The 17,817-nt window shown below is 53.1% G+C and overlaps 1 protein-coding gene across 1 annotated transcript in view; it reads left to right on the top strand.

Moving 5' to 3' along the window:
• Positions 1-17,817, top strand: part of SIM2 (SIM bHLH transcription factor 2) — a 44,501-nt gene that overhangs the window by 18,316 nt on the left and 8,368 nt on the right. The window contains exons 4-7 of the mRNA XM_030880868.2: positions 298-406; positions 3,822-3,907; positions 5,937-6,136; positions 10,649-10,755. Of these exons, the coding sequence (XP_030736728.1) occupies positions 298-406; positions 3,822-3,907; positions 5,937-6,136; positions 10,649-10,755 (502 nt within the window). The remainder of the gene's footprint in view (positions 1-297; positions 407-3,821; positions 3,908-5,936; positions 6,137-10,648; positions 10,756-17,817) is intronic.

Raw genomic sequence — 17,817 nt, 5'->3', positions numbered from 1 at the left:
TTTAAGCCGCCTCCCGTGTGAAGGATGCTCCCCAGGCCAGGAGGGTCCCCCGGTCCACAGTGCACCTTTTCCATACTTCACTCCTGCTCAGGACGCCCCGCTGGCCTTGTTGGGAGACAGCTGGGCGCTGACTGAGAAAAGGCAAACATTTCTGTGTGAGGGTAAGGTGTGGGTTGTGCACAGAGATCAAGGTCCTGTCTCTCCCTGGCAGGTGCGTACCTATAATACACCTTCACCTCTCCGCCTCCCCGAAGTCCTAGAGAAGATTCCTGACCCCTCCCTTCCTTTCCGCGGCAGGTGGAGCTCACAGGCAACAGCATTTATGAGTACATCCATCCTTCCGACCACGATGAGATGACTGCTGTCCTGACAGCCCACCAGCCTCTTCACCATCACCTGCTCCAAGGTATTTCCTCCAGACGAAAAGAAACCAGAATGAACGCCGGACGATGCTCTTTGCTGTGACCCTAGGGCTTAGTTTCCCATGATGCCCAGCCAGGTCTCTCCAGCAAACATGCAGGGTCCACCAAGTGGGGATTTGTTTTTCTGCTTCTGTCCTTTAAAGCAACTACTGATACCCTTTCATGTGCCAGAGACTGTGAGAGGCGCACGGTAGGAGACAGAGAAAAGTGGTCCAAGGCTTCCACCCCAAGGTGCTCTTGGTTTAGAATGCCAGCGACACAGGTCTAGACCTGGGCCTCTTAACCAGAGCGTCCGAGGATAAAACTCGGGGCGGGGGGCATGAAATTGCACGGGGAAAATGACATCTTTCTTCCCTCTAGGTGAAATCTAGCACTTCCTTTGCTTGTAGATTGTAGACAGTAAGCCATCTTCCTATCACAAGTACCTGTGGCTTTGCCTACAACAAGATTCACAGATATTTTCATGTCACCTTATGGTTGTTTCAGGTATTTAAACACATCGGTTACGCTCACCACGACTTTGAAATTTCAGGAGCTGAGAGTCTGCCAGGATCTTGTTATTTAATGTGGTAATAAGGTAGCACATGTATAACCACAGCACCGCTTGTTGGAATATTTTGATGTTTTTCAGTACAGCTGATCCCCTTTATAATCTCATATATTTTATACTCTCAGAAACGTTATTCTGGGAGGGGATCTGCAGGTTTTGTGCCACAGCACGAGTCAGTTAAGAAGCCTTGGTCTAGACGGATGAGGCAGGTCTGTCTTGCTGACCTGGCTGCATTTGGCGACAGGAGTTTTCTCTTGACAGTCTCAACATTTAGCACGTATTAACGTGGTCTCCACTGTTTTAAGCACCTGTTAGAACAGTTGTGGCATGGCTGTTTAGTAAGGGTGTGGAACATGTCTCCACACAAATGACTTCTTAATTTACAATTGCCATGTGTGCTAGGAAGACACAGAAGAACTTATTCCAGGGGCCCTGGCCTTGTGACTCCCTCTGATGGCCCAATGAGACCAACCAGTATGCTGACCAAAGGGTCTCTTGTATGCTTTGGACTATGGTATCCCAACTCGGCCAAAATCCCCTAGTGAGACAAAAATGCCAAAGAAGAAGTGTCAAAAGTGATGAGAATGGGGTAGCCAGCCACAGAAAACAAAAAATGGGTTCCATTCTTACTGCTTCCTCCTGAGGTGGGTCATTCTGAGGCTAGGAGGAGAGAACACATATAGCACACTCAGTTTTAAAACCCCTTGCAGGGCTTCCTTGGTGGTGCTGTGGTTGAGAGTCCGCCTGCCGATGCAGGGGACACGGGTTCGTGCCCTAGTCCAGGAAGATCTCACATGCCGCAAAAAAAAAAAAAAAAAAAAAAAAAAAAAAAACCTTGCAGATCCAGCTCTGTGGCCCCCGTGTTCTAGCCCCAGGAATAGTCACCATGTGTCTACCAAGGAGGGAGACTGGTATGTTGCTTTCTGAAATGAGATGGGGGCTTAGTTGTAGCTATGGCCTGTGGTGCTTAAGTCCTTGGAAATGGTCCGGCTGCGTAAATGAACAGGAATACGACTCGGAAGAAATAATTTCCAACAAAATAAGGGCTAGGAGAGCACATGGCTTCCGAATCTAATGCTTTCACTTTGGGGTTGTTTAAAGTCGGACAAAGACAGCTGGAATCTTAGAGAATTCCTCAGAACATTGCGGGTGTGTGTGTGTGTGTGTGTGTGTGTGTGTGTGTGTGTGTGTGTGTGTGTGTGTGTGTGTGTGTGTGTGTGTGTGTGTGTGTGTGTGTGTGTGTGTGTGTGTGTGTGTGTGTGTTTAATTGAAGTATAGTTGATTCACAATGTTCTATTAGTTTCAGGTGTTCAGCAAAGTGATTCGGTTTTATATATATTCTTTGTCAGATTTTTTTCCACTATAGGCTTTTACAAGATACTGAATGTGGTGTTATTGTTTTAAAAAGTTACAGTGTGTTAATTGCACGGGAGTGGGCTTTCTGCCAGTAGCTCCGGTTTCATTTTACCCTTCCGTGTGGTAGCCTTTAAAAAAGTGTTTAGAAAATGACAGCAAATGGGAGTATCGGGAGACCCGTCCAGTTTCCTGCAGGGTCCACGTCTAAGGTGGGCCAACAGTACAGGAGGAGAAGGTCTGGGAGACGTGGGGTCTCCCACTGACTCATTTCCACAGCCAACCGAGTGTTCAGGCTCTGAGGTTCACAGCACCTGGTTTTCACCTCATCTGCAGAGTTGGTTTTCTGTGTCTGAACTGGCCTCCTTGTTTTATGGTAATTGTGTGAGAAGTGGGCCCTCCCCAGAACTGGATAGTTAATTACTGGGTGATGGATTTTACACCTGAGTGTGCTCTTCTGGAAATGGGGTAGACAGGCCACCATGTTAGAGGGAAGCCTTCTGCCTCCAGACCCCAGCTGTGCAGAGAAATTGTGGGTAAATATGGCAGCCCCTCCAACTAGGAGAGGGGGGCCTCTGAGGTGATGCCCTTATCTACACTGGGCAGTGCCCTCGGGGAGGGGCGGAAGGCCTTGCTTCCATTCCTAGCGGTAACCTTTCTTTAAAAATTAATTTATTAACCACCACCAAAGAGCTGTTTATTTAGAGTGGAATGACCTCGCTCTCACCCTGGGGCGAGGACAGTCTGCCATCCGTGCCCAGAGAGCTGGTGTCCGCTCACTAAAGCAGAGGGTGTTTCCTTGGGGGACGTTTGCGCTTGCAGTAGTGAGGTCGGAGATTCGTGTGTGAGGCCTGCAACAGGAATGAAGGAAAGGCTTTGGGCCAGAGAAAGGGGCGGAGGGGGTGGGCGTCCATCCAGGGCTGTAACTGAGGGTGAAAGCTTTTATCTGGCCCAGTGGGTCTGCTGGGTCCTTTGCCCCATCCCACGATGCGGGGCAGTCTCGGTGCCCATGGCCGTGGGCGCACTGGCACAAGGGGCCCTGGGGCCGGCTCCCTCTGCCGGGGAAAGGCCTGCACTTCTGACTCTCAGTCAGTCAGAGGGGGGACATCAGATGCTTCTGGGCTTCCCAGCAGGCTCGGCACCCGCCCAGGGCTGGCCAAGGCGATGCTCCTGGCACCAGGCCTCTCTGTGGCCACCATCAGGGGACCACGGCAGGTTGAGCAGGGCTGGGTTGCTGGGCACGGATCCTCACCTTGGCCCCAGGTTGGCGTTTAGCAAGGTCTTGCTGTGGCCATGTTTCGGGCTACCCCTTTCTGGAGCACGTGGAAGCTGCGCCGGGTCCTGGCCACCGGCCTCTCTGGGTGCGGTTCTGGGTGGACTGGGCCAAGGCCTCTGGCTGCCTGATCTGGTCCAGAGGGTTTATTGGGAGTGTTGGGATAAAGTCCAGGGAAGCATCGTGGGACAGTTTGCCAATCTAACCTCATGCCTGCTTTCAGAGTATGAGATCGAGAGGTCGTTCTTTCTTCGAATGAAGTGTGTCTTGGCGAAGAGAAACGCCGGCCTGACCTGCAGCGGATACAAGGTACCGGGAGCCAAGGGCTTGCAGGCGGGAAGGGGCAGCGGTGGGTCGGTGGGTCTTCGCTGTGCTTTGCTTCACGTTCAGGAACGTCTGCAGACAGGAAGGCACCACTGCCTAATGTAGAACTTTCTAGGGACGCTACTCACGGCAAGTGTGAGAGCTGGAATCTTACAGGGATATTCCAGGCAGGCTGGATTTCGTTGTCCGGGGCCAGGAATCAATGGGGCTAAGGGTAGAATTTGACCTTGGCACCTTCAGGTTCTACATTGCACGCAGGGCAGTACTGCTGGAGCAGCTGCGCCTCGACTTCCTCCTGCCTCAGAAGAGAGAGGGTCACCAGCCCACCACTCTGGGGCTAGAGGTGGACGGGAGCCTTTTTGCAGGAGAATTTGCATAAAAGGAGGGAGGGGTGGGGTGAAGAGAGAGGGGAGGGTCCTGTGCCTTCGCCCTTTGTCCTGTCTTTCTGGAATGCCCCTCCCCCCTCCTACCCATCTCAGGGTCCGCCTTCCCTCAGCCTCTCATCAGCCCTGCTCCTTTGAGCCTCAATGCCAGCTCTTCCCTTTGACCATTACCTCACTCTGTTTCATAGATTGGGAGATACTTTTCTTATTTGCTGTCCCAGACCCTAAACCTCAGAGGTGGAAGCCTCCAGCACCACCCTGCACCCTGTAGATATTCTTCTGGAGACTTGGGTCCTGAGATGTTTCTGACACTTACTAACCATCCAACTGTCTGATCTTAAGTAAAACACATCACCTACCTTGTCCTCAGTTTCCTCATCAGTAAAATGGGAGAACAGACTCCAAAGATTCTAAGATTTGTTCCAGCCCTAAAGACGGTGAGTGTATTCAGGAATCCTGAGGAAAGTTTTTGAAAAGAGGATTTAAGATGTTAGCTGTTCATCACTGCTGTTATGATGATCATGATTCTTTCAAAGATTTTACTGGGCTTCCCTGGTGGCGCAGTGGTTGGGAGTCCGCCTGCCTATGCAGGGGACACAGGTTCGTGCCCCGGTCCGGGAAGATCCCACATGCCGCGGAGCGGCTGGGCCCGTGAGCCATGGCCGCTGAGCCTGCGCGTCCGGAGCCTGTGCTCCGCAACGGGAGAGGCCACAACAGTGAGAGGCCCGCGTACCGCAAAAAAAAAAAAAAAAAAAAAAAAAAATTTACTGACTGTAACTGGTGTAAATGCTTCAATATTGAAGCTTAGGGCTGTACAAATGTTTCCATTTGATATTTGGAACACTATACATTTTCTCCTATATGGTTCTTGGCTATAACAATTAGAAGTGTTTCTATATAGCCACGCTGGATTTTTGTTTATTACAAGTGGATAAAATCTTGAATTATAAATAAAGTAAATAAAATAAGCATATGTTCAAAATGAGGACTTTTTTTTAAGGGACTTCCCTGGCGGTCCAGTGGTTAGGACTCCACACTCCCACTGCAGGGGGCACGGGTTCGATCCCTGGTCGGGGAACTAAGATCCCGCATGCCTCACAGCCGGAAAAAAAAAAAAAAAATGAGGACTTTTTTGATTGTACTGAAAGAACTCTTCATTTACTGGAGTGATACAGCTTGTCAAACTATTTAAATGTCAAGTTAGCAATTGCGAAATTCAATCTCATTGGGAGATGAGCTTTATAGTTACTGAAGTGAACATTATGGAACAAGTGCTCAGCTCCCCAAAATGCCATTGTTGTGCCCTCTAATTGCAATGGCCGTGAGTTAATTATGCATAAATGCATCATACAGCAGAGAGTCTTCACTTGTGGAGTTACTGGGATAGTCAGTTGCATAAGATAACTCTTATATTTTATGACGATATTGTTTCCTAAGAAAGAAGCATAGTTCATTTCTTCCGAGCAGTGAATCAGATGTCTGTCAGCATGTTCGCTGCACGGCTCAGTAGAGGCTGGGCTGGGGGAATATTCCAACCTGTTCCAGAAAAGAAGCAGGCCCAGAGCCAGGAGCGGTGGGTACCAGTCTGACCTCTGGGGCACCGCCCGCTGACCCTGCCTGTGCTTTCCCAGGTCATACACTGCAGCGGCTACTTGAAGATCAGGCAGTATATGCTGGACATGTCCCTGTACGACTCATGCTACCAGATCGTGGGGCTGGTGGCCGTGGGCCAGTCACTGCCGCCCAGCGCCATCACTGAGATCAAGCTGCACAGCAACATGTTCATGTTCAGGGCCAGCCTCGACCTGAAGCTGATATTCCTGGATTCCAGGTGAGTTTGGCACCTGCTGCTGCAGAGTTCCGGAAGATTCTGATGGTGGAAACTGGCCCCTGAAAGCTACACTATTAAACCAACATGTAGCAAGCAATAAGCTGTACTAAGAATATGAATTAGAAAGAGATTTAGTGAAAGAATTAGTATCGACCTTAATCATCCAGGAGTGGCTGGCCTCTCCAGCTTATAGGTACTTGTTTTATTTGTTTATATTTTCATCGTCTCACTGGAGTTTGAACTGGAAATACGTGTTGTGGGCAAAAGTTAGCCTTTTGAAGATCCATGAGGTCAGGATTCTGCCTTGTGTCTCCGTCAAGTTGGTAGGACTTTAAAACCAACAGAAAGTCTCCACTCTGAGCGGTGTGTGTTACTGCGAGGGCTTCCAGCTCCAGCTGGCGGGAAGCCGAGCTCTGCGGTCCCTGCAGGGCTGAGGCAGCGAGCAGAGAGGGGGCCTTCTCTGGGGGGAAGGCTGGACCCACAGGTGCCCGTCGGCAGCTGGGCTGGGAGGGCACCTCCGGCTGACGGGGAGGGCGAGGCTGCAGCGTCCCCAGAACTGTCTCCCACTTGGCGAGGCCCAGCAATTTGAGAATCTCCTCTCAGAGAGAGGAGGGAGGGTGGACGAGGCAGAGGCACTGACCTGTTGTTTCACTGGGCCTGGGGAGGCGTCTGTGCGTCCCCCGAGGCAGGCTGCGGGCCTGCGGGGCCTCCCTGGGCTTCCATTTCCTTTGCCCGTTTGGCTACTCACAAGGATGTTAGGAAAGATGAAGCTACGTAGTAGATGGGAAGCATTTGTAAAAGTGAAAAGCCTGATATACCTGCAAGGTGAGTCGTTGTGCCTCTTGGCCTTTAAGATTCCTCAACTGTACAGACAGAAACGAGTGTTCAGAGACCCAACTCCTGACTTTTGGTGTGTGTAGCTGAGCTTTCTGGGAGACAAGTTTTACACACACACACACACACACACACACACACACATTTTCCTGTATATCCTGAAGCTAGGATGTATTGATTTTTTTTCACTTTTTTAAAATTGTGGTAAAATATACATGACGTAAAATTGATCCTTTTACCCATTTATGGAATAAAAATAAACTTACCTGGTTACGGATAAGAGGTGAAGACACTAGCCTAGCTCATCGTGAATGCATCTCAGAACCATTCAGAGGTAGAGAAATGACAAGGGTTGGCCTTACAGGGTCATCATCACGCTCCCAGAAACTCCAAGCAGAGAGAAAATACAACCCCTTGGGGGAAAGATGCCGGCAGCTCTTGGGAGGGCCAGACGCTGGCAAGGGCTGTTTTCTTGCAGTAAAGACAGAGGCACCTGCAGGGAGGAGCTGGGAGGCTGGGAGCTGCTCCAGAGCCGGGCGTGGGGTAGGCCTTGCAGCACGCAGGGACAGAGAAGCTCTCTCCAGACTTAGGAGCCACTTCGAAAAGTGGACGGCAAGGGCTTCTTCCCTGGTGGCGCAGTGGTTGAGAGTCCGCCTGCCGATGCAGGGGACGCGGGTTCGTGCCCCGGTCCGGGAAGATCCCACATGCCGCGGAGCGGCTGGGCCCATGCGCCATGGCCGCTGAGCCTGCGCGTCCGGAGCCTGTGCACCGCAGCGGGAGGGGTCGCAGCGGTGAGAGGCCCGCGTACCGCAAAAAAAAAAAAAAAAAAAAGGTGGACTGCAAGAAAATCTGACTGTCCATGTTCATTATTTTAGCAATTTGGGAGGATACGATGGGTTTCTCCCTTGTTTTATCTCCCAGTTTTTCTTTGACCATCCTGGGAAAAGCCTCTGAGGCTTGGTGAATCCTCTAGAAGAGGAAAGAGGGGCGTCTCCCCAGAGGAGAGATTTCAGGTCTCCTCGAGTTGTTTAATCCACACAGCTTTGAAACGTGAGGGGCAAATCTGGGAGCTTTATGGAGGAGGTTATGTGAGTTTAGCTCAGAGGCCAGCTTGCTCCTGAAGGGAGCCTCTGCTTCTGGGTGTAAGGGCTGTACCCCCGAGGTGAGTAGTAAAGCAAGGTGGCCGTCTCGAGGAGGACTTCCTGTCTCTACAGAAGCCCGTGAAGTTCTACTAAGTACCAGGAAGCTTTTAGCAAAGCCTTGAGGTCTTTTCTGAACCCCCATCGTCTAGGAGGCCCTGAAGAATTCTTCACACTCTGGTCTGCAGTCGGTTGCAACTCGATGGTCTTTGAAAGGCCACTGGGCTGGGGGACAGAACTGGCCCAGTGCCAGAGGGTCAGTAGAAAGGCCTGGCAGGGTGACGTCAACTCCCACATCCAAACCCCAGAAGCCACGGCAAGGGGTTGGCCTGAAGCCCAGCAGCCCCAAAGTCACAGGGGCCAGGGTGGGAGTCCTGGCAGGAGGGCCCGGCTGGTGCCCCCCCGCCAGCATAATCCCAGACAAAACTGAACTCGGCGTAACCTGAAATCTGGTTCATGGGGGTTTTGTGGTATTTCACTTTGAAACTGTAGCTGGTGCTTTTGCTAAGGATGGGTGAACCCGGCGATGTTTGGGGTTTGGCAAATCCCTCTGACAGGTCTTCAGACACTAGAAGGTTGGAAAAAAACAAGAGGGCAGTCTGCCAAACCCTTCCCTTCCCCTTTAATTTTTAAAGCCAGTGTGTACTTTGATGAGAAACTTAATACATGTGTTTCTGATTCATTTACACATTCGGGGCCGTTGTTCTGAAACTTTACGTCCAAAGGGTCTGGGAAGCCTCTTTCATCCCCACACCGTAGAGATGCCTGGTTTTCTTTTGGGGGGAAGCCAGACGTCTCAATTTTCCTGCCACACGGAGTTAGACTCCAGTGGGGCCTGAAGTTCTAGGTGGCCCTTGGACAGGTCCCCCGAGCCCTGAGAGGCTCTGGCCTGTGCAAATTCCCTTTCTACCCACCTCCAGCCCCAGCTCCTTCCTGCCCTGGAGGAACACCATGGAAATGTGTACACCAAATAGTGAGTGATTCCATGGAAATATGAGGCTCACAGAGATTTACGACCCAAAGCCTGTGCAGAGATCCCCAGAAAGGGGAGCGGGTTAGGGAATGAAAGTGAGGTCAAGTTTCCCCATTTAATTTACAGCTAACATTTCAGATCTGGGCCAGCAGGGCCCCTAGGCCCTGTCACCCTCAGTCCCCACTGACTTCTCACCATGGCCTCACCTCCTTTGGAATCCCGTCTTGTCTCCACTTTCATCTGTTCTTGAATGTCTGTCACCAAGATGTTAGGGCCGCCTCCTCTGGGGGCGTGGCTCCCAGCACCGTTATCCGTGGCCTGGGAATAGGTACCACGGCCACATGCAATTTTCACCTACGGGTGGAGGGATCCAAATGCTAGCGATGATGGGTGCTGAGAGCCACTCTTCTTCAAAGAACTGAAGTGGGAAATGAATATGCCTGGGGCTTGATGAGAATAAAAAATGGGCAATGGTGAGTAAGCACAGGGAGAATGCTTCCATTTCCACAGCGAGCTCGATAAGCCTTGCCTTCAGTCACGACAGTTTGGGGTGTCATTATACTATTTTCTGGGGGAAAACAGTTCTCCACCGATAGGAGTCTTAAACGTCTCCAGCTACTCCCTAAATCTCATCTGCAGGAATCCCCCAATCATCATAGCATCATCCTGAGACCCACTGTGCCAGGGAACAGTGTCCAGTGTGGATGGAGGGTTACAGGTTCGCACACACAACAGGCAGGATGTGGAACCAACCCAAGTTTTCCTCATCAGGTGAAAGGATGAAAAAAATGCGGTATCTACATGAAACAGAATATTATGCAGCCATAAAAAAGGAATGCCATTCTGGTAGATGCCACAACATGGATGAACCTTGAAAACATGTTAAGTGAAAGAAGCCAGGCACAAAAGGTCAAATATTGCATCCCTCCACTCAGAGGAAATATCTAGAGGAGACAAATTACTAGAGATAGAACGTAGAAGAGAGGTTGCCAGGGACTTGGGGAGGGGGAAGTGGGGGGTTATTGTTTAATGGGTGCAGAGTTTCTGTTCGGGGTGATGAAAATGTTCTGGAAATGGAAGTGGTGATGGTCATACAAGTGAATTGTACACTTTAAAATGGTTAAAATGGTAAATTTTATGTCATGTATATTTTACCAGAATAATTTTTAAAACTTTCACACCGGACTTTCCCCCCCAAAAACCCCAAAGAGTGAGCTCTGTCTCACCTTGGTAGCTCCTCCCAGTATCAGTATCAAGTCCACTCTTAAGCATCCTCTGATAGGCTTCACCTTGAAAAGGTATTGACCGTTTTGAGCCATCCCAAAGCTTCCAGCCAGTGGCTTCAGAAGGACATTCCTGCTCATGACGAGTGCTGTGTCGTGCACTGGGCTGGAGCTCATAGACTTTCTTGTAAAAAAAAAGATCATTCTCAGTTTCCAAAATCAACACTCTCTCCACCCACCCCCAAGCCTTTTAGCACTTGATTAGTTGGAAAAACCAATGTTAGTTTAAATGAAACGCAATCTGCAGGGCATTGTAATTCACGGAGCCACTGCCCTCCCCCAGGGTGACCGAGCTGACTGGGTACGAGCCACAGGACCTGATCGAGAAGACCCTGTACCATCACGTGCACGGCTGCGATGTCTTCCACCTGCGATATGCGCACCACCTCTGTGAGTACTGTGCTCACCCTGGCCAGGAGCCCTGGCAGCCTGGGAGGGAGCGCCGAGGACAGAGTGGGGGCAGCGTCCCTTGTGTGATGCCATGACTACCCATCATGTACCCACGAATCTTAAACATCAAGTCTGTCTCCAGGTAGCCCTTGCTTTCAGCACAGGCACTCACTGTCACTTCTCAACTGTCCAGTGAAACCCTGGCAGGTGTGGGATGATGTGGAAGTTGCTGGATTCTATTCAATAGATTATGGATTTGGAACCTAAATTTCTCTATGACGTCTGGATAGCAGTTGTGGATAACGACAACAGCAGTAGAAGAACTGATACTTACAGGGCCCTTACTAATGTCCGGCACTTGTTTGTTTAAGTGATTAAATCCATTACCAAACAAGTAAGGGAGGTTCTCATGTTCACGATCATCCCTTTGTTGTTGAGGATGCCGAGGTTCAGAGAGGTTAAGCCACGTGCCTATGGTCACACAGCAAGGAGGTGACATAGCTGGGAGCTGAATCCAGTGAATTCGGCCTCCAACCGCTGTGCATCATTGGTTGGGAAGCTCAGGGACACCACAGGTTTCTAGGATGGGAGAAGTCCACGTAGAAAGAGAAAACCAACAGTATTCCATTTGTCAACAGAGGAAGTTTGGGGAACATCTAGATGGGAGGGTGGAGGCGCTCGTCACTGAAATGGTGAAAGAAGTAACACTTTTCTTGTAGAACCAAATCGAGGCAGCAAATAACTGGGATGCAGTAGAATAGCTCATCTTCCCGCCGCCCAGCCCCACCATGCTAATGGCCGGTCCAGGGGTGCTTGTTAATGGGGTACGGGGGGCTGGGGGAGCCAGATCTTCTGCAATGTGGCCCGGGTGGCACGTCCTCCTTCTCGCTGTGTGTTGACTAAGAGGCATCAGAGGACAAGATGCTGGTGTTGGTTGCAGCTGGGCGACGGGTTCCGGGGCTGCTCGCTTCTCGGCCACGCCATCTGCCTGGCCGTTTGGTGACAACTGGGACCCAGTTAGCCCGGCAGTTACTAGGGTATCGCTCTCCTCGCGAGTCACTAAGGGCAGAAACCTGTGACAACCAGGAGGTTGGCTGGGCAGACGCCATCAGCTTTTTTCTGCTCCTTGTAATTCACAACAGCATGGAAAAGCCCCCGTGCATGCAAATACGTGGAGTTGTGAGCAGCTTTTTATGTCTTTTTTAAAAAAATGGCCAAATCACGATCTCATGTAGACATCCCTGACCTTCTCGAAGCCCAGCTTGGTAGGAAGCGGCTGCCTATTGTTTACAAGGGCTCCGTAGGGCACGTCGCTGATACGGGAGCTAGAAGTCTTCCTTGTGTAAACGGAACGGGGCAGGAAGTGTCAATTACAGAATTAGGTCTTCGGGAGACCTGAAAGGCAGGGCGGGCGGTAGAGGGGAGCCGCTGGGAACGTGTGCTCTGGAGTAAGGGGGGTGGAAGAGGCACCTGCTGGAGGCTGTGCACCACGGAACAGTCTAGAGGGAAGGACAGGCATGGGGGGGGGGCGCGGGCAGGGGAGCAAATGGGAGGGTTCACAGCTCCACACCTCCCTGCCACTGTCAGGGTGTCCGAGGAAAAGCCCCAGCCCTGGGGGTCCCAGCCCCGTCCCCTGAAGCAGGAGCACGGTGAGCCTCTCTCTCCAGCACAGGAGTTGAAAGCAAACCCTTGAATTACACGAAGGGAGAGTTATTTTTCAAAGCAGGGCTGCACTGTGGGAAAATAGCCTGTAAACGCAGAGAAAGGAAGCTCACGGAACTAGTCTTTGTTTCAAATACCTTTGTTTCAAATACTTTTCATCTCTCGCATTGCATGGCTAACAGAGGAGCACAGGGTTTTTCAGGGGGAACAGATTCAACTTGTGTTTTGGAAATGTAATGAAGCCCATGGTGGTGGCCAGTGGGAGGCTGCCGTGTCCCCGACATGGACCAGATGCTTTTCGCATAGGAACCAGAGGGGCGCTGGGCCAGGTGGGCCAGGTGAGGCTGGGAGGAGGAGAGGCCTGTCTGTGGGTGGGACAGGCCATTGGGTGCTCAGGCCTTCAGTGGTCCTGACCACATGATGGGTCTTCAACTTGTCCACCAGGGGCCCCCGTCTTCCTGAGCTCATCCGACTTCCTAAACCTACCAGGGGGGTTTATTCGAGAGGTCTCCTGTGATTTACGTGATGAATTCGCCTCACTTCCTTTGGAATTGGGGCTTTCCAGACTTTGCGATTATCGCAAGGTCCCTGAGAGGGAAGGCGTACACGGGCTTCCAAGGGACACGCAGAAAAGGCAGAGGGTTTACACGCCAGAGGGAGCACGGCTTTGCCAGATGAGCTAGAACTGGTGAATCAAAGAAAACAGAAAACAGCAGTCTAGGCAATGATTGCTACTGTGCTGTGACTCTGACCTTCACCGTGGCCGAGAAACCACCGCGGGGGCAGCAGGTGCAGAGCACAGGGCAGCGAGGCCGGGGGATGGCGGCCGTGGCCTCGGATCCCACCCGTCTCCCCTCCACCAGCTTCCCTGCCCCGCCCCATGTCCACGAAAGCCGAGTGACAGCCGGAAACAGCTGGGGCCTCTACCCACGCGTCGGGTGGGAGTGGGTCTCCTGGAGCTCAGCCTCGGCTCCAGCCTTGGAACCGTCTCCAGACGTCCCTCAGGGCAGCCGACACGCTTCCCAGAACGTTACTTCGCCTCCAGAGCTGGACGAGGAAAGGGAAGACAGTCTGCAACCAGGGCAGGTGTTTGGAGGCGGGTCTTCAGGGCGTGCTGTTCGGGAGACTTTGAAATCTCTCTGTCCGGTGGTCCCTGCGGCCTCGCTCTCCTTCCCGGGCTTCCCGTTCCTGCCTCTCCCCGCCCAGGGCTGCTTGGCATATCTTTAATTTCCTTGAAACACAGGAGCTGAGTCTGAGGTTCAAGGGCAGTGGTTTATTTGGACAGTGGCTGAAGCAGGGGCAGCGAATGGGAAGAGGTGCGGAAGGGAGGGAGCCATCGAACGGGCGTGTCCGGCGGCTGCTGCCACAGGCCACCGGTCCCCAATCCGCCGGGGACCCTCGCAGGCCAGGCAGGACACCTGCCTCAGCTGTGGCACTGAGGAGAGAGGGAGTGGGGGTATTTATACACTCCAGGCATTGGCTGAGGCTGCTCTTCGGGTGTTATACCCCTTATCTGCCAGGGGCTCGGCCAAAGAGCAGCCTCGGGGGGAAGTGGGGCCTCAGGGTGGAGGTGGGGCCTCAGGGTGGAGATGGGGCCTCAGGGTGGAGATGGGGCCTCAGGGTGGAGGTGGGGACTCAGGGTGGAGGTGGGGACTCAGGGTGGAGATGGGGCCTCAGGATGGAGATGGGGCCTCAGGGTGGATGTGAGGCCTCAGGGTGGATGTGGGGACTCAGCGTGGAGATGGGGCCTCAGCGGGGAGGGGGGCCTGAAGCCAGATTGGGGGGCCTGAGGCCAGGTGGGGGGAGCCTGGGCGGGAGGTGGGGCCTCTGGAAGTTTCTGGGGCGTCCATGGTGGGGGGAGGGGTGTGAGGTGGCCAGTCCCGAGTGAAGGTCCACCTCTTCACTGCGTGTCCTCAGCTTCGTCCCCTCCCTGGCTCTGTGAGGCACCGTCCCTCCACAGGCTGCCCCTCGCCTGTCCTTGCACACGCGGCTGTCCCCTCTCTGGGGGCCTGTTGCTCCCACTGTGCAGGGCCCCTGCTGGCTGGCCGGAGTGTCGTCCACACTGAAGCTCCCGCCCCGTGAGGGCTGAGGCGAGCCCCGCACCCTGTCCGGTTCTGTTTCCACCCCTGGCTCGGTGCCCAGGCGGGGCTGGCCTCTTGGTTGCGGGCAGTGCTTTCCCTCATGCTGCCCACGTGCTGTGCGGTCTGCCAGTCAGCGCAGGCTGCGGAACGAAACGCTGCAGACGGGGCTTAAGGTCAAGAGGTCAGCAGGGCTGGTTTCTTTGCTCTCCTTGCCGTGTAGACGCCCGGCCTGTGTCCTCACGTGCTCTCCCTTCCGTGTGTGTCTGGGTCGCATTCTCCTCTTCTTCTAAGGACACAGTCATACTGGGTCAGGGCCCACCCATGTGGCTGCATTTCACCTGATCACCTCTTTGAAGGCCCCGTCTCCAGACGCAGCCGTTTCCTGAGGTCCTGGGGTTGGGATGCGAACATGTGAATTTGAGGAGAGGACATAATTCAGCCTCGCCTGAGTGGTGGGCACGGTCCCGTCCCCACAGCTTAGCTGGACATCTCGGCTTGGGGAGGGCAGGTGAGGGGACCGAGAAGGTGGGACGCGTCCCTTCACAAGGTGACTTTTCGGTCCTGTCGCCGGCTGCTCTGGTGGCTCAGGGGCCCGGCCGAGCCTCCCGCCCTGCAGGCTCCCCTCGGGTCCCCACAGCGGCCCCTGGCGACTGGACCTCGAGTCCTTCAATCCTACCACAGCTGGAGCTGGCCTGGGGGCTGCCCCCGGGGCCTGGGCACCCACTCGGCGTCGACTGCTTCCCCTCCATGTACCACAGCCTAAGGCGGCCACGGTGACCCACCCGCTGGGCCCCTCAGGTCTCCAAGGCCCCCAGGGAGCCTCCTGGTCCTGTGAAACGTACAGACCGACTGTCTTGGCAATTGATCAGGTAACTCGGCTCAGGAAGAAAACGAACAGTTGCCGACACCCAGGACCCCAGGAAGCTCACTGTCCGGTTTGCCCGGGCCACGCTTTCTCCACACCGGTGTCCGAAACCCAGGAGCCAGGCGAAGGGCTCTGCTAGAGGCCTTATTGGACGTAACAAGTGATGGTTCTGCAGGACCGTGGTCAGCCATATGGTTTCCACACATTCTTCAAAACATTATCTTAAGCGGCAGCCCGCGTCCACGAGGTCTGAAGAAATCTCAGCCCCGCAAGACAGGGAATCAACGCCTTCCAGAAAGTCAGCCGCGTGAACAGGAGCGGGGCTGGCCCTTGTGGTCTGGGGGAGCACAGGCTTCCAGGGCCCAGCTAGATGGGGGCTGGGATGGCCCCGGCACCTCCGCCTCTGGTCAGTGTGGTCCTGGGCATTCCCAGCTGAGCTCTCCAAGTGAGTCTGTGCCAGGGCTTTCCCCAGAACCTTCTGTGCGGAAATCCTCTAGGGGATCCTCTAGGGAATGTCTTGGACCCTCCTAGCTCGTTCCCGGCTCACTGCCTCCTGGTGGCTGAGGGGAGGCCCTAGCAGCCCTGTCCCGTGGCCTTGGGAAGGTCCTCCCAGCAGGGGCCTGCCTCCCTGCCTCCCTGCTCCCTTTGCAAAGCATTTGGGAGACTCTTGTATATGGGGGGCTTGACGTGCAGGTCCTCAGGGTGGGCAGGGGGCAGCCTGGTGCACAGGCGGGGCGGGGATCAATATCTGTAAACTTGAAGATGTGTCAGGGACACCAGGCAGGATTCTTGTGGACAACAGTGTTTTAGAAGAACCATGATGTCTGCATGGCTGTTCATCCGAAGTAGTTATGAATTTCACCTAGTTCTCTAGGTAGGACCCTGTCCAGAGTGGGCCAAGCCCAAATGCCAAAGAGAACACAGGCTGTGTCCAACTATGAAAACATTTCAATGTCACAGAAAGGCTTTGGAGCCTGAATATTTCAAGCAATAACTGTTACAACAAAATTATAGGATGGCTGGTGTAGACCCATGGAAAACGCACTTTAAATGACGTACAGGGGCCACAAACCCAAATGTTTATGGGGCCGGACATGTAACATGAATGTATGAGTGGGTGCAGATGGGGCAACATGGAGTGGTGGAGCTTGTGGCAAACTGGAGAACACATGACCCAGCCAAAGGCATTCTGGGTAACAGCAACACTATGCCACCAACAAAGCACATCTGTGGACACATGCAGTCCATGGGATGTCAGCTTGCAACCACTCTGTAGCACAACTGTGGAACAGGGACAAAGGTCTTCAAATAGAAAATACAGTTGAAAGAAGTTTCCAATCTACCGTGAGGAGTTTTGATTGACATCACAGGGAGGCTGGCTTCCGCCACTGGCCTCTCTTGCCTCTGGACTGGAAAGGGATGATGGAGTTTAATTCATATGCAGATCCTTTCTAGATGCTCCCCTCTAAAAGAGTCTGGAGGTAGAAGCAGCTTTGTCTTCCTGACGAAGGTGCAGGGAGCCTGTGCATTAAGGGGGAGCCATGAGCAATGAAATGGGAAATAATCGATAATAGAAAGCACAGTGCGATCCACACGCTGTCCTGCTCCCTGGGAGCAGTTTGGACATTTATAGGTGTGGCTTGATGGGTCTGGCTGAACCCATCTTCTGTGGTCAGTGTCACTTTGCAGATGTTGCACAATGCAGCTCCCTGGAAGTTCTTCCCCCCCGGGCTTTCCAGGTCTCAGTGACCAAACTCCCTCCAGCCCCAGGTGTAGAGCAGGGGCATGGGGGGTCAAGGACACCGAGACCCGCTCCCCAAAGGACCACGTGGCTTGTCTCCAGTCTCGCTGACTGTGCTCTCCCTGAGGCTCTGCTGGCAGAGACGAGAGCCAGGAAGAGCACGGGGACTGCACTTACATCTTCCCCACAGGGGTGGTTAGTTTCCTGTGGCGGCCGTAACCGAATACCACAAGCTGAGTGGCGTGAAACAGCAGCGGTGTACTGTCTCACAGTCCCGGAGGTCAGCGTGTCGGCAGGGTCATGCCTCCTATGGGGCTTCTGGGAGACGAGCCTTCCTGATTCCTCCAGCTTCTGGTGACTGCCAGTGGTCCTTGGCTTGTGGCCACAAACCCCGGTCTCTGCCTCCATCTCCTTCTGTGTGTCTGTGTCTTCTCCTTTTCTGTCTCTTATAGGGACACTTGTTATTAGAATGATAGCAACTTGAGATCCTTAATTACATCTACAAAGACCGTTTTCCCAAATATGGTCACATTTGCATGTTCTGGGGGTTAGAATCTAGAACATGTCTTTTGGGGGGACACCATTCAACCCACGACAGGCATTTTTGGTGTCCTTTTCAGCTCTTAAAATTCAAAACAGAAATGGATATTATGCTTGAGGCCAAAGTTTACTTTCCTTCCAGAGACCAGCTCGTTGACGTGGCTATGCCTCCA

The sequence above is a fragment of the Globicephala melas genome, chromosome 4 (assembly GCF_963455315.2).
Source record: "Globicephala melas chromosome 4, mGloMel1.2, whole genome shotgun sequence".
Classification (NCBI taxonomy): domain Eukaryota; kingdom Metazoa; phylum Chordata; class Mammalia; order Artiodactyla; family Delphinidae; genus Globicephala; species Globicephala melas.
The sequence above is the reverse complement of the archived record's forward strand: the minus strand, read 5'-3'. Positions and strand labels throughout refer to the sequence as shown.